The 16,197-nt window shown below is 39.0% G+C and overlaps 1 protein-coding gene across 1 annotated transcript in view; it reads left to right on the top strand.

The window, feature by feature from the left end:
* LOC141726979 (arrestin domain-containing protein 3-like) overlaps positions 1–6,857 on the top strand; it is a 44,727-nt gene extending 37,870 nt beyond the window's left edge. Inside the window, exons 4-8 of the mRNA XM_074532141.1 lie at positions 327–429; positions 901–1,157; positions 3,529–3,691; positions 4,515–4,669; positions 6,285–6,857. Coding sequence (XP_074388242.1) covers positions 327–429; positions 901–1,157; positions 3,529–3,691; positions 4,515–4,669; positions 6,285–6,341 — 735 coding nt within the window. The 3' untranslated portion in view covers positions 6,342–6,857. The remainder of the gene's footprint in view (positions 1–326; positions 430–900; positions 1,158–3,528; positions 3,692–4,514; positions 4,670–6,284) is intronic.
* Positions 6,858–16,197: the final 9,340 nt, after the last annotated feature.

Here is a 16,197-nt window from a genome sequence, read left to right as displayed (position 1 = left end):
CAGCATTATGTTGGGATGTGTAGCCTATGAAGCCTTTTGTTTTAACCTATACAGTATTTTCTTTTAGCATTGTTGTAATTGTAGCTGTAGTATGAAGGATCACATAAAAAGCAATAAGAATACACCAGTGGAATTAGGACAAACACTGTGTCTGTATAATGTTGTTTAAACTGCTTGAGACTTTTCCTATGAAAGCAGCTTTGTTTATCAAAATATGTAATAATAAGCACATTATGAAAATTATTATTTTCCTGTGTTGGTTTAAATACCTGATGAGATTCATGGAGCTCGTAATTTGATGGACAGTACTTTTCTTCTTCTTGCAGTCACCCCAAGCAGGCACAAAAGCAAAGACTCTATGTTGTTGGCTTTGTACCTCAGGCCCAATATCTTTAAGTGCGAAAATTGAAAGAAAGGGCTACACCCCAGGTATGTGATCCTATAATCAATTCTGTGTGATTTTCCTTCCTTTTTAAAGCTGGAGTCTGTACTACTGTTTTAACATAAATGAAACATTAAGGATATTTGTACCACATCAGTCTGCATTTAGCAATCTTCTCTGCATACCCTGTTAACTAAGAGAGCACAACTTGTATCTCTAGATGGTTCAATGACCTCATCTGTTAGACTGGCATGTTTTGGGTGTTAGACTGGCTTTTTTTTTTTTTTTTTTGAATGTGTTGTTTTCGTTTTCCTTTTAAAACAGCTCATGAGGATCTTGTTTCTATTAGCATCAGTGGATGTGGTTTTTTTCAGGTAGAGCAGTGATAGCAGCATTGTTATAACAGTATAAAGAATGTGAAAGTTTGCTTAAACTGCCTTGTAAATGTAAAGGGAAATTGAAATTCTGGTGTGTTTTGTTGAGTTTTTGTTTTGGTTTTTTTTTCCTTTTTGTTTCAGGTGAATCAATTCAGATCTTTGCTGAGATTGAGAATTGCTCTTCCCGTATGGTAGTGCCAAAGGCAACCATTTACCAAACGCAGGCATTCTATGCCAAAGGGAAAATGAAGGAAGTCAGACAGCTTGTTGCCAACCTCCGTGGGGAATCCTTGTCATCTGGCAAAACAGAAACCTGGAATGGCAAACAGTTGAAAATTCCGCCTGTTTCCCCTTCAATCCTTGACTGTAGTATAATCCGTGTGGAGTATTCACTGATGGTATGTTGGGCAGTCTGTTTCACTCGCGAGAATGAGTAGCTTCCAACAGGCCATACAAATTTCTAGCACAGCATTTTGTGATGATTAGTGTTATAAATTATCAAATCGTGAGCCAAAATTATCAAAGATTTATTAATTTGTCTGTGAGACCGAAATTCGGTCTTTGAAACCACCACAGCCAAAGAGACGGCATCGAGCCCGGGATCGGCGCCGGGTGAACAGGGATCTGACCTCCCGAGTGTCAGAGTTCCCCCGGTTCACACTCGCAGCTTCATGCAGTGAAATTTTATACAGTTTATTCTGCCCGAGGCAAAGATGACCAAATTTCCTTTGTGTCTCTTCACATGCATCACTGTTGCTTTCCATGTGCAAAGGTGGACAAAAGCTTCATCCAGGTGTGCCATTGGTGTCAATCGGCTTCCGAGGAGCTGTGTATTCAGATGTATCAGGGTGGCACAACTGACTATCTTGATAGATGCAGTCAGCAAGGGGATAGATAATCACTTTCGAGCTGCTCCCCGACAACTAGGGAAACCAGAAACCAACGATCATGGCCCTGGAAGCTTCTATTCTTATGTTAAGGCATCGATTGTTATCTTAACCTGTGTCAGGGAACTAGTTGAATCTAAATAAGACAGCTGCTCCTGGCCGGAGTAGGCAAAAGACATGGTTTGGATTTCACAATATTTTTATACTATACATTAATAGCATGAATTATCCCTACCATATATTACAATTAGTTATGAAAGAAATACATGTTCTGGTATTAGTGTCATGACAGGAGGTCTGGTAAGTAAATTTAGTTTAAATCATACAAGTTCTCAAAGCAGTTGTCTGTCAACTAAGCGAGCATTTAATGAGTACACTGCATTTCCATGTGAGGGCTCATGTTAAGACTCTTCTTAACTTGAAGAGCTCATGTCTTCATAGGGGCATGGACCCTAAAAGGGGCTGTGAAAAACGTGTATTTTATGACTGGCTTTTCGCAAATATTTAAACGACTATTACATGTGTTATTTTAGAAAGTTATGCTGTATTAATTTTCTTAAGTAGTGTGTTAAATATAGTTTTAGGTTATAACATAATGTTAAAATAGAAACTATGCTATGTCAGATACTTTTTTTTGAAAGAGAACTCGCAGCAAGACAGCAGCTACAGGACACCTAAATCTTTCAGAGAAAAAGAATTTATTGCTCCCTTATCAGAAGAAACTAACTTCTTCCTGCCTTGCTCAGCACTGAAGACTCCATTAGGATTAAGAGGAAGAAATTGACACTGACCAGACAGAATTCTTTGTTTGAATGGAATTTATGCATCATGTGTGAGGTGTATTATTGATATATTTACCAATATAGCAGGACAGGAAGTGCCTTAGCTTGTCTGGCCCTTGCTGCTAAACCAAATAGTGGCAACTGTGGTGTTTCATCCCAGAGACACTTTTGGCTAGCTTTGTGTTGTGGCTGGGCATGTGGAGACAAGTCCAGGAATGCTGGAGCTCTGGTGGTGGTGGGATGGAGCTTCCTCATGAAGAGGGTCAGCTCCTCAGGTTTTCCTCTGACGGACAATCTTTAAGGCAATGGTGAAGGAAAGGAGTAGGTTCTGATGGAGGGTTTTAATCCAGAGCTTCTATTCTGGCCCGCAGGCCTCTGAATCCAGCAACAGCTCCAACAGAACTCCGCGAGCCATGTGGTTGCCTGCCCTTTTAACCCGGGGGAGAAGGGGAGAGAAGGGGTAGGAAGCCCACCAACCAGGTACAGGAGAGGAGGTCTTAGGGGACAAAGGATACCTGGATGGCCCAATGCCCCCCCCCCCCTCCCCCGGGGGGTAGACGGCATCCTTTGAATCTGCCAATCACTCAACGCCCTTCTGGAATTCCAGGATTGACAGACAGTTCTCGGCAGGGGTCAGGGTGAGGAAAGGAATGATGATTGACAAACCTGAGAGGGAATCTTCAGGGGAGGTACTCGGGTTTCTGAGATAAACCCTGAAATAATAACGCAACAGTGTATGAATATGCAGCAGGCTATTGTTTTTAAGGGTTAATCCTCTGTTAACGTGTGTCCTTTTTCGGGCTTATTTTGCCCAGAAAAAGGTACCCAGATGTCTGTAACTCTTTGTTTTTATTGTCTTTTATTGTCCTAATCCAAATTGTCCAAATTTTTATTATTCTAATTATATTACTATTTTTATAACCATTTTATTACTATTAAACTTTTAAAACTTTGTAAACAAGTGATTGGAGTTTTTCACAGGGGTTATTAGAAACAAGCTCCTTATGAAAAATTTCATAGAAAGATAACTTAGACTAATACTTATGAAATGCTGATAAAACCCCACATTTTAATCATATACTTGTTTCATTTTTCTTCAGGTATATGTTGATATTCCAGGAGCTGTGGATTTGTTCCTTAACTTACCACTGGTCATTGGTACCATTCCTCTACATCCATTTGGTAGCAGAACATCAAGTGTAAGCAGCCAGGGTAGCATGAGCATGAACTGGCTTGGTCTGACTCTGCCTGAAAGACTAGAAGGTAGCATGATAATACAAATCCCAATCAATTTGCTGCTCTCTTGATTTTTGACTGCTTTATTCATTGTAGTCTTGTTAACAGAGTCAAATTACATGCTTTTATAATAAAGCCCACAGGAGATCTATTGTGGATGCTTTCTTGCCACCTGCTTGTTCTGTGTAGAGCAAGAGATTTTTTTTTCCCCTCCCTGCCTTTCTGTCCCTAGGACAGGCAGTGAAATCTAGCTTCTTTGGAAAGCGGCAGAAAAAAAAGCACAGGATACCATTGTATCTGTGCATAACTTCATTGCTTCCACTTCCAGTATCCCAATTGCATCCTTGGTTATAAGGCATTGCAACCCATAATAGCAGTTTCTGGGCTTTCTCATCAGCCTTAGTAGCCAAGGCTTTGTGAAAAGATAATATTCTTTTCTATGGGAGATTTCTCATGGCCAAAGAAAGAATTATGTATTTCCTTCCTTCTCTTTTTGCACATCTAATATCTTGCTTTTTTTAAGTGCAAATCCCAGACTTGGAGACTTCTGGAGTACAGAGGACTGCAGTGTTCTGTCATTTCTACTTGTACAGAGAATAAATTATCTTTGGTCTGATTTAAATTTTAATGGGATAATTCAGCCACAATAAACAGTGGTCAGTCTGTCTTTGAACATAAACTTAATATCAGAATAGAACAAAATAGTCTCCCTTTTTTGTTTAACAATTTTAAAGTCATTGTTTATCTGCTGGTGAATCTTTCAGTGGTTGAAGTCTAATATTTATCATGTTGTATATTTTGTCATGCATAAGAACTTGTTGTTTGAACTGTATGTACCTTCTCCCTCCAGCACCTCCTAACTATGCAGAAGTGGTCACAGAGGAAAACAGACAGTCTGGCCTTGCTCCTGTAGCTGCTTTTGATGATTTTCAGAGAGCACTGCAAGGACCATTATTTGCATACATCCAGGAGTTTCGTTTTCTGCCTCCTCCCCTATATTCAGAAGTAGGTATATCTGTCAGACTATGATGATTTATATATTGTTTGTGGCTGATTTTTTTTTTTTTGTCTGATGGAATAAGTTTACAAACCTGTTTCTCCTTCCTAAAATTGGAAGAAACCATTAAAATTATGAACATGGAATAAGCTGGTTTTGAGGAGGATTTTTGTTTGTTTGCAAGATGCAGATGAATCGCATCATGAGTTTTCCATGCCTGTTTTACATCATGGGTTACCCTTTTTATAATTTTTTTCCTTTTTTTTTTTTTTACGTGAACTCTGCAACCTTAAATGTAAAATGTGCTCCATGAGGTGCTTTGGCTTCTCCATCATGCTATGTCCTGGAGCTGCCAACAGGGGGAGGTAATTCTACTTGGCAGCACTCTTCCCTAGTCTAATACTTTCTGGAAATTTTCAAAGTGGTGTTTGCCATTTTAGAAACATAATTTTTAAAAACTTGTGTACTAAAAATAAGGTTTCAACTCTTTCACCTCTGCCGCTTCCTAACATTTTATAGCAACCACTAATCTGTTTTGCCTGCATGTGTGTTTAAATTCTGTGAACGTAGGCCTTTCAGAAGTTTCACGTAGAAAAGTGATGTATTGGTATTAATTTATGACTTAAGTTTTCTGAAGTACACAGTTGTTTAACACTTTTGTCCTTCACAGAACTAAAAATGCAGCCACCAAATAACCATGAATGAGATGCAAATTTCAAAGCTTTTCATGTTGCTTTGTTTTTTTTTTCTTTTTCAAGAAAAAGAAGTGATGTAGGACAAATGAAAAAAAAAGTGTCCTCTGGCCATATTTGGTCTGAATTGATACACTTTAGGAAAATAGCATTATGTAACATGACATCTCCCCCCCCCCCGGCTTGAAATGCAAATCCAAAGGGCTACATGACTTTAACTGATTCAATGTCTAGAAGATGCAATGTACGTGTAAACTATTCTTACATCTATTGTTTGAGACCTAAGTTAGCAGGCTTGTACCCTTTAATTCTCCTGTTGAGAGGAAGAAGAGGTAAAGTTTAGAGCACATGAACTTTTTGAAACATGCCATAGGATATTTGAGTATTAACTACTTTAATTTAAAAGTAGAATGATTTTTGTATTGATACATTTCTACCATTTCAAGAAAAACTTCTTTGCTTCTCTCAAGTAAATATTTCTTGAATTATGTTTCCAGTGGAGTGTCAAGTAATCTTTTTTGTATATATCAGATAATTCAAAAGACTTCTGTGTGAGTAAAGGAGAAAAAATTTTTTATAGCAGTTATTCATGCTTAAATTGCCATCAACCTGTAGTTTAAAGTCTTCCACTGGATCTAATATTTCTATTACTGTTGATCCAAAGTTTTGTGTAACTAGAAGTTTTTCAGTTATTTCAATAACACCTGGACTGGAAATGCCACATATTATAATTGTCTTAAACTTGTGAATTTTGATTTTTATTCCTAACAATTGATGCTGAAATGCACTGAGTTGTCATGGCTTTTATTTTTGGGGTTTTTTGGGTTTTATTTGTTCTGGGTTTATTTGGTCAATTGTTTGGTTGTTTTTTTTGTTGTTTATTTTTTCTTGTTGTTGTTGTTTTGGGTTTTTTTCTTTTTCTTTTGGTTAGATTGATCCAAACCCAGATCAGCCCACAGATGAGATACCGTCTTGCCCCTCTCGTTGAAGGTATCCATAAAAACTGACTTCACTTGGGTTTTGAATCACACCTTCTGTGTTGAAGATCAAGGTACCATAGTGGAGACTTGCTTTTAAAGGAAATGATATTGCTCTTGCCTGTATGGTGAATAAATGAAAAGAACCTGTGATCATGCTTTTGACACCTGCAGCACATCATAGGACTGCTCCACATGCTTGAAAACTTGCGTCCCCTTCCATTAAATTGTAGCAAATACTCGGAGCAGCTTTATTAGCATGCAGTCAGGTGTTTCAAAACACTCAAACCATGTTGTAATGTTGTAAGAGAGGAATGGCTGCTTTCTATGATTCTATGAAAATTTGCACATGCTTATTACTTATGTTATACAGTTAAGTGTCACTACAACTTATTCTCATTTGTGATGGACTGTTGTTACCAATCCCTCCCCAGTTGTTTGTGATCTGTACAACAAGGAACAAATGACAGCTTTACCAAAAAAAAAAAAAAAAAAAAAAAGATATGAAGGCTGACAAATTGACAAAATTGACAAATGCCCTGACTTTTAATTTGATGTAGCCTGGACTTTGCCTGCATATGCACATGCTCAGAATTGTCCTTGTAGGCTGATCATGTATCACCTCTTCAGCTTGGATCCTATTGTGGATTTATTTACAAGCATTACATGCCTTCAAAGTCAATCCTTGATGTATGTTTTGCAGCCAAATGTAGTAGACAAGCAACAGATAGGTGGGAGAAGAGAGAACAGAAGGAAACTAATGAGACGTAATCAAGATTGTATACCTTCTTGATTTCTTAAAATAATTTGTTGCCTTTGTGCTTTTATTGCAAAGCAATGTTTTGTTACAGACTGCCTAAAGATCACTAAATCTCAGGTGAATTAATCACTTGCCAAACTGTTAGAACACTATTTGTTTCATGTTGCACTGTTATTTATATTTGTGTTTTGGTTTTGTTCTTTGAGGGGGATTTTGAACAGGGACATGCGCAAAACTTACAAAGTGAAAGCAGCATCAGCACACTAGCAAAGTGTGAAAAGAAAGTGTGAAAAGGGGATAATCAAATGCTGTCCAGGGTTCACGGGCAGCAATAATGTTAACTATTAGGGATGGAAAAGAGAAGGTTTGTTGGTTGGTTTTTGTTTGGTTTTATTTAAATAATATGTAGTTCCCTAATAATCAAAAATTATATATAAAATGAGTCTCCAGTAGAAAGCGTATTTCAGACTGCAAGAAAAAATTGAACTATGGCAACTAAGCAGCAGCTCAGTTTGCCCATTTGGTATTATCTTCGGGGTTTATGATACTCTGTCACAGAATCATAGAACACCAGTTTGGAAGGGAGCTCAAGGATTATCTGGTCCAACCTTTCTTGGCAAAAGCATGGTCTAGACAAGATGCTCTAGTACACCTAAAAAGTGTCCAGTGTTAGGGAATCTGCCACTTCCCTGGGGAGATTATTCCAATGGCTAATTGTTCTCATTGGGAAAAATTGTTCTCTCGTGTCCAATTGGAATCTCCCGAGGAGTAACTTGTACCTATTGCCCCTTGTCTTTTCCATGTGACTCCTTGTAAAAAGGAAGTCTCCATCTTCTTTGTAGCCACCTTTTAAATACTGGAACATGGTGATAACATCTCCCCTTAGCCTTCTTTTCTCAAGGCTGACTGAACTCAGTTCTCTCAGCCTTTCTTCACATGGCGCCTTCCCAGTCCTTGAATCATCTTTGTGGCCCTTCTCTGGACCCTCTTCAGCCTGCCCACATCTTCTTTTGTATATCAGGGACCAAAAGTGAACACAGTATTCCAAATGTGGCCTGACAAGGCACTGAGTAGAGTGGGAGAATGACTTCTTTATTTCTGCTGGTGGCACCCTTGTTGATGCAACCCAGCATCCTGCTGGCTCTCTGCCACAGCAGCTCACGTTCACTCATATTCAGCTTGTTGTCCACCAGGATCCCTAGGGACCTTTCCACAGAACACCTTCCCACTGGGATAGATCCTAGCCTATGCTGCATTCCTGGATGATGTTTTCCAGGTGCAAAATGTTTGTCTTTGTTGAGCTTCATAAGGTTCTTGTTAGCCCACTCTTCCAGCCTATCCAGGTCTTCCTGCAGGGAGGATCTTTCTTCCAAAGTGTCCGCTTCCCCATTCGCTTTGGTATCATCAGCACACTTCATTGGGGTACACTTAATTCCATCATCCAGATTACTTATGAAGATATTAAACAGCATTGGGTGTCATAGACATCTTTTGTGAAAAATCCTTTCTTTAGGATTTTTCCCCCTTCTGGGAAGCTGTGGCCCCAGAAGGGGAATGTAAACAATGGTTATCTGCTGCTGTGGAATGCAACAGGTGCACCTGTGATTGGCTCATGTTGGGTGTTTACAATTAAGGGCCAATCAAAGGCCGAGCTCTCTCTGGGACAGAATCAGAGAGAGCTCCTTTGTTTATTCATTGCTTTTTTATTCTTAGCATAGCAACCTTCTGAACTTTTCTCTCTATTGCTTTTAGTATAGTCATAATGTAACATATATATAATAAAATAATAAATCCAGCCTTCTGATCATGGAGTCAAGATTCTCGCCTCTCTCTTCACCCTGCAACCCTTGCAAGCCCGGCAACAATTGGGGCCCAATATTGATCCCTGGGGGACCCCACTTGTGACAGATTTCCAGTTTGAAAAGGAGCTATTTACCACCACCTTCTAGGTGTGGCCTGTCAGCCAGTTCCCCACGCACTGCACAGACCGCTTGTCTAGACCATAACACATTAGTCTCTGTAGGAGGAGGCTGTGGGAAACAGCATTGAAAGCCTTGGAGAAATCCATGCAGACAGTGTCCACTGCTTGCCCCACGTAACCAAGCCAGTTACTTAGTCATAGAAGGTGATCAGGTTTGTTAAGCATAATTTGCCCTTGGTGAGTCTGTGCTGGCTTTTCCCAATCCCATGTTTCATTTGACTTCTGATAGCCCCAAGGAAGATTTGTTCAATAACTTTCCCAGAGACTGAATAAGACTGATGGACGTATAATCTCTGTGATCCTCTTTTAATCCTTTCTTGTAGATGGGGGTGATATTAACCTTCCAATCTCCTGGGCAGTCCCCCGATCTCTGTGAGTTCTCAGAGGTTATGGAGACCAAACAGCCTTGCAATGATGTCAGCCAACTCACTTAACACTCTTGAGTGGACAGTGTTAGGGTCCATCGATTTGTTGGGGTCAAGCTCCTGTAACAGTCCACATGCCAACTCTTTCTTCATTGACAGTAGGTCTGCATTTGCATCAACCTGGATTTTTGTTCCCAAGGCCTGGGGTCCAACAGTGCTGGGTGAAGAAAACAGAGGAGAAGAAAGTGTTGAGAACCTCTAGCCTCTTCAGCATTGTTGGTGACTAATGCATCTCTCCTGTTTAACATCACGTCCATATTTTCCTTCTGTTTCTTACTGTTTACATACACAAAGAACCCTTTCTTCAGATTTTTGACATCTCTGGACAATTTCAATTTGTTCTGAACTTCTACTTTTCTAACTGCTTCTCTGCATGCCCTGGCAGTGCCTTTGTAGTATTCAATAGCTATTTGTCTGCTTTTCCATCTCTGGTATGCGTCTCTTGGTTTTGAGCAGACTCGGAGGCTTGCAGTTTAGCCAGGGGGTCTCTTGCTCTGCCTATTTGGCCATGAATTACTTTTGTGCTTCCAAGAAAGCATTCCTGGAAAAACTCTCAACCCTCACTAGCACCTTTATCCTCTGTGGAAGCTTCCCATAGAATCCCTCCCAACTGAGCTCTGAGCAAGCTGAAGTTTGCTCTTCTAAAATCTAAAACCTTAGTCTTAATACTAACCTTTAGCATGCTCAGCTGGCTCTCCAATTCCACAATATTGTGATCACTGCAGCCAAGGTTATCACTAACAGATATTACGAAGCAGATTTTCTTGATTTGTGAGAAGCAAGTCCAGCAGTGCCTCATTTCTGTTTAGCACATCCAACGTTTGTATGAGGAAGCAGTCCTCTACGTATTCCAGGAACTTGATGGCTGATATATGAGCTGCTGTATTCTTCCAACAAATGTCTGGGCAGCTGAAGTCATCCTTGAGAACCAGGTTCTGTTGACCTGAAGCTTGTTTAAGTGACTGAAATATTGCTCCATTTGCCTTATCATCTTGGTTTGGAGATTGATAGACTAAAATTATTATAAAACTGAGCCAGAGTATCAATGTTACCAACCATACTCAAATTAGTTTGCTGAGAATTGCTCTGATTGCTCCTGGGCTAGTCCTGAGAGCTTTAAAACAAACAATTTATAACAAAAAATTTCCATTTTAGTGCCAGTTCTCTTCAACATCTTCATAAATGACTTGGATGCAGGACTCGATGGTAAACTAAGTTTGCTGATGATAATAAAATGGGAAGAGCTGTTGACTTCCTCAAAGGCAGAGAGGCCCTGCAGAGAGACCTTGACAAATGAGAGGGCTGGGCAATCACCAACCGTTTGAAGTTCAACAAAGGCAAGTGCCAGATTCTGCATCTGGGATGGGGCAACCCTGGATGTATGGACAGACTGGGGAACAAGAGGCTGTAGAGCAGCTGTGCAGAAAGGGAACTGGGGGTCCTGGTCAATGCCAAGTTAAATATGAGTCAGCAGAGCCCTGGCAGCCAGGAGGGCCAACCATGTCCTGGGGTGCATCAGGCACAGCATCGCCAACCAGTTAAGGGAGGTGCTTGTCCCACTCTGCTCTGCACTGGTGTGATCTCGCCTTGAGTCCTGGGGGCAGTTTTGAGTGCCACAATATAGGAAGGATATAGATCTATTAGAGAGCATCCAAAGGAGGGCTACAAAGATAGTGAAAGGTCTAGAGGGGAAGCTGTATGAAGAGTGGCTGAGGTCACTTGGTTTGTTCAGCCTAGGGAAGAGGAGACTGAAGGGAGACCTCATTGCAGTCTACAGCTTCCTCATGAGGGCAAGTGGAAGGGCAGGCACTGATACTGATTTCTTCTCTCTGGTGACCAGTAACAGGACCCAAGGGAATGGCCTGAAGTTGTATCAGGGGAGGTTTAGGTTGGATATTAGGAAAAGGTTCTTCATCCAGAGGGTGGTTGGGCACTGGAATGGGCTTCCCAGAGAAGTGGTCGCAGCACCAAGCCTGACAGATCTCAAGAAGTGTTTGGATGATGCTCTCAGGCACAGGGTGGGATTCTTGGGACTGTCCTGTGCAGGGCCAGGAGTTGGACTTCAATGATCCTTGTGGGTCCTTCCAACTCAAGATATTCTATGATTCTATGAAGCAAACAAAAAATCCAATGGCTTTAATAATACATTCATCTAGAATGCGAAAACATATAGAAAAAGCACTGACTCCTTGAACATATTCTGAAGAAGAAATGAATGATGGAGCTATTAGATCTTATCAGTGTTTTTATGCTAGAGATTTGTAAATGTAAGTTTTCTTTTCAGAAATCATGTAAAAAAAATAAAACCAACCAACCACCAACAACAAAAAACCCCACCCAAAACCAAAAACCACCAACAAAAACTATTGTCTGAGACATGTCTGATGTTGACTATTTAAAAACTAATTCATCATGTGAATCCTTGTGCAATGAAACAGCTCAGAAGGGAGGAGAGGGGAGGGAAAGCTGATGTTTCTGTATTGTGCTCATTCTTACAAAGTTATGCCTTATTTTTAAGGCTTCATAAATATAATAAAATAGGCTTTTCCATAAGTGGCCTTTAAAAGAACATGAAAGATATTTTATGTTCCAAAAATGATGACAGGGTGATTAAATGAGAGTCATGTCTTAAGTGATTCAGTTCAAATGTTTGGACTTTGATAAGCAACAATTGGAAAGTGGGTGAGGTCTTATGCTGCCATTTTTGTGACTGTCCTTTCCTTCAATCCTTTACAACCAGACAAAATTGTACAAGTTAAAATTGTTGGCATAAAAGGGCATTTGATGATTTAACTTTTTTTTCTTTTTTGTTAACAGACTAGGGAACAATTGTTGATATATGTAGCATTGAAGCACTTATCCCAGTATATTGGAAAAACTATATATGAAGCAAAATTGACCAATGTTGTCATAATTTATGTTGCATCACAGGCTGTGATCAGAGTGAAAAATTCTTAAACCTTATCAAATAAAGATTTCCCACTTAAACTTTTTATTAGTTGTTCAGAGGCATTATAGGTTCATAGTTGTAGCCCAATATTTGATATAGAATCTTGATCTGAATTAGGAAAAAGTAAAATCCAAGCATTAGAGAAACAAAGTGCAATATTAAATGTTTGCTTTACAGATTCTATTCTATGGCTAGGTTTTGGCTGGGGTTTTCTGTTTGGGTTTTTTGGTTGTGTTTCTTTTTTAAATTAACTTTTGGTGCTGAATATGTCCTTATGGACTTTGTTTTAAGAGAACTATGTGGAAAGCAATTAAATTTTTTCTGTTGTTCTTCCTTGTGAAAAAGAAACTCTAAAATTTTGTTTAAATGCTTTAATATGCTTTAATTGTAATCTGTAAGATTGTTTGTGACTTCACCATTGAATATGTGTCTTTGTGTAAGACAACAGCCATAGGGATCAAATGGCTATCGGAAATGCATATGCTATGTATCAACTACATAGGGATAAACAATTTCTGGAGCTACACCACTGATTAGTACAAGAGCTGAGTTTCAGCACCTTCAGTTCCTTTGCCTTGTTTATATCAATGGTTTCTTAGGGCTAGGTTTCAGTTGGGAAGCTATAATACAATCTCCTAAACTTAGAAAATACCAATAACTTACAGGATATTAATGGTTTTTTCAGGACACTGCTTAAAAATTACTGTAACTCGTGACCTCTGATCAAGTTATTTAGTGTTTTCCAGTACAAATGGTGGGGGTGGGGACTGCACATTTTTGTAGGGTGGGAGGAAACTGGGGAAGGGGAATTACTTTAAAAGCCAGATAACTCAGTGATTTGCAGTTGGGATCTGAAGGTTGGTTTGTTGAACTGGGGTCAATAAGGTGTGTCTTGCTGTTTACTTATAAGTCTAATGTTACCAGATGTTGAAAACCACTATCTGTGATTTGTGTTTTGGTCAGTAGAGCTTTGCAAGATATTAATACAGCTCCTCAACATTCCAGAAATGAAGCACTGCCATAGCATCTTGTTTCTGTATACTGCACACAGCTGAACCTCTGAAAGAATGGACTATCATCATTGCTTAGTATCAAAGTATCTTTTGACCTAAGGCAAGGTTCACTAGGCTAGCAGCCGGGACTCAGGAGTCCAGTAAATGCTGTTCCTGACTGTTGGTGTTGAAGGTACCGAAGACCGCTAAATTATCATGGTATTGTTACAGGAGGTTTTATGGTATATGCTACTAACATAGACAACACAAACATTGGATCTAACTCCTTGTAGAATGCAAACAGTAGACTTCCTAAATGCGTGAATTATTGTATCAAATATAGCATTTTTATTTAATTTTGAATTTGCAACTGCCAAGTAGGGAGAATCCAGAAAGATCTTTTAGGGGGTTTTTTCCCATTAATACCACTGTGAATCATTTGTGCTTGAGTTTTGATTGAAACCAATAGGAAATGTAAAAAATAAAGTTGTCTCTCATTATGATTATAGACTCAGAACTCCTTTATAGCTGAGTGACAATGATTAGAATATTTTTTCTAAGAAGAGCATGACCCTTTTTAATAACTGAAGTTTGTAATGCTATGTGGCAATGTCAGATTTTAAATTATCATCAGTGTCATTGAAGGGACAGACACTTTGAGCATTTTTGTGCAACATTTTCTTGAAATTACATTTTTAGACCACAATCACTGCTCATTATTTTTTCCTACCTTTAGGTTTATTGCTAGTGATGCCTTAAAGACCTAGAAATAAAACAACACACTTTCCAGACAGTATTAGTATAGGAGGTAATATAAAGGCTGATCTTTATTGGAGGGCTTCAGGGGCAGATATGGAAAAATGCCCAACCCACATGGGGTGAATACAGTTTTATAAGCTTGGCAGATTAGCATAATTGGCAAGAATCCCCAATTAGAAGCACAAGTGATGAAGCAATTCCCCCCTTTTGGATCCACCTCTTCTGTAGCCCCCCTTTAGATAGGAACTAAACTTTGTTTATGAAAATGTGTCTTGAAGAGCTGGTTTCAACCTTGGCTCCCAGGAAGAACCAAGATAGGATAGGGGCTTTGGACCCCCCTGGGATTTGGAGCCTCTGGAATGTGTTTTGTCTTTCTGCCTATCAGGGTAGGGAAAAGTACTGGAGTGAGCTAGGAACTATATAACTGTTCAACAATAGCCTACAGAGCTATGAATATATATATATATATATATATATATATATATATAAAGAAATTATAAAAGCAAAAATCATTCTGGCAATACTAGCATTAACAAAAAATTGGAAATTAATTAGTTTTATTCTTTGAGATATGGGGAGTTCATTTAAAAAAACCCAAATATTTTGTATTTCTGAATATTAAAATACGTGTGCATGCATACAAATCTGTGCTATACCAGGATATAAAACTAATGACTCTTTCATATCAGCTATCCATAAAAAAATATAAAAGAATGATGAATGATGAAACTCCAATATCTGAGAGATATTAGGCAACATTGCAAAACTGATCAATTTTTTTTCCAGTTATCTAGTTAAAATAACACTTATTGATACCTTTTTATATTTAAGCATTTCATGTTTTAGGAAAATCAGCCAGTAATTTACCATAAACTACAGCTACCTTAGTTTTTTGTAGGACAGCAGCACTCACAAAAGTTCAGCTACAGAATCAAAGAACATTCTTCAGAACAGATAGAGTAAGCTTGTCTTTTGTCCAGTAATGAACTTTCTACAGGGACACTTCTTTGTTAATGTGAATGCTGCTGCTTTGAACCAAATCCTGTGAATCAAATTATATGGCTATATGCAACTGCAGAGTCAAGTGTCGAATATGATTTTTCAGTAGGCTTCTGTTACAAGATGACAGCTGTTCCTACCTAGGAATATTGATTTGACTGGAGAGTCCAGCCTGACTCAGTCTAGTCAGACTTTCCACATTCCATGAATTTTGAGCAGAATCTTCTTCAGAAACTCTCAGAACTTTAGGAGATGCCAAGGACTTATACTTGCATGACAGTTAAAAAGGATTTTTTTTTCCTAGTGAAAGCAATGTACAAGACATGTCATCAGGTGTGTTTCAACCGCCCTCTGAATGATATTCTTGAAATAGGAAAAAAGTAATCTATTTGTTCTCTAAGTAATCATTCACTCCCTGTCAGCTGCAGCTTGCTCTTTTTAGAGCTACGTCTCCATATCTCCTGACCTAGTGTTAGCTTCTGAATAGAGGCTAGATGATGCTGTGGCTTACAAGTTGAATAGAGTACCTTTAATCCAGTTCATAACATGAAATATTTGGAACTTAGAAGGACATTGTATTTTTAGTTTGTTTCAAGCACTTTGCTATAAATGCTTGCCACATTTGGATGAAAGACAATAACTTAAAACAGGGAAGGTGAGAGCATGCAATTTTTAAGGGGGTAGAAATATACAATCACAAAAAACCAAACGAACCCCAAACTCATATCCAGGAACTGATACTGAAGTGCAAAACCAGGTATTAAGCATTAAGTTTGCCTCTTTGGCAGTAGCGTCTGATCCATTATACAAGAAAAACAAAAATCTAAGATGGTGAATCACCACACATGACAGCAGTGAGACCTGCCATGAAATCCCTCTACCAGTTCCCACTAAGGACAACAGAGGGAATTGTGAAGTGCAAGATGATTCCCTTCTTGTTTCTGTGCATCAGGCTATTCTAAAGTATGCCTTTGACATGCCTGCTCTTCAACAAATGTTGG

This window comes from Zonotrichia albicollis, chromosome W, assembly GCF_047830755.1.
Source record: "Zonotrichia albicollis isolate bZonAlb1 chromosome W, bZonAlb1.hap1, whole genome shotgun sequence".
Classification (NCBI taxonomy): Eukaryota; Metazoa; Chordata; class Aves; order Passeriformes; family Passerellidae; genus Zonotrichia; species Zonotrichia albicollis.
This window is presented reverse-complemented; position numbering and strand designations above follow the sequence as displayed.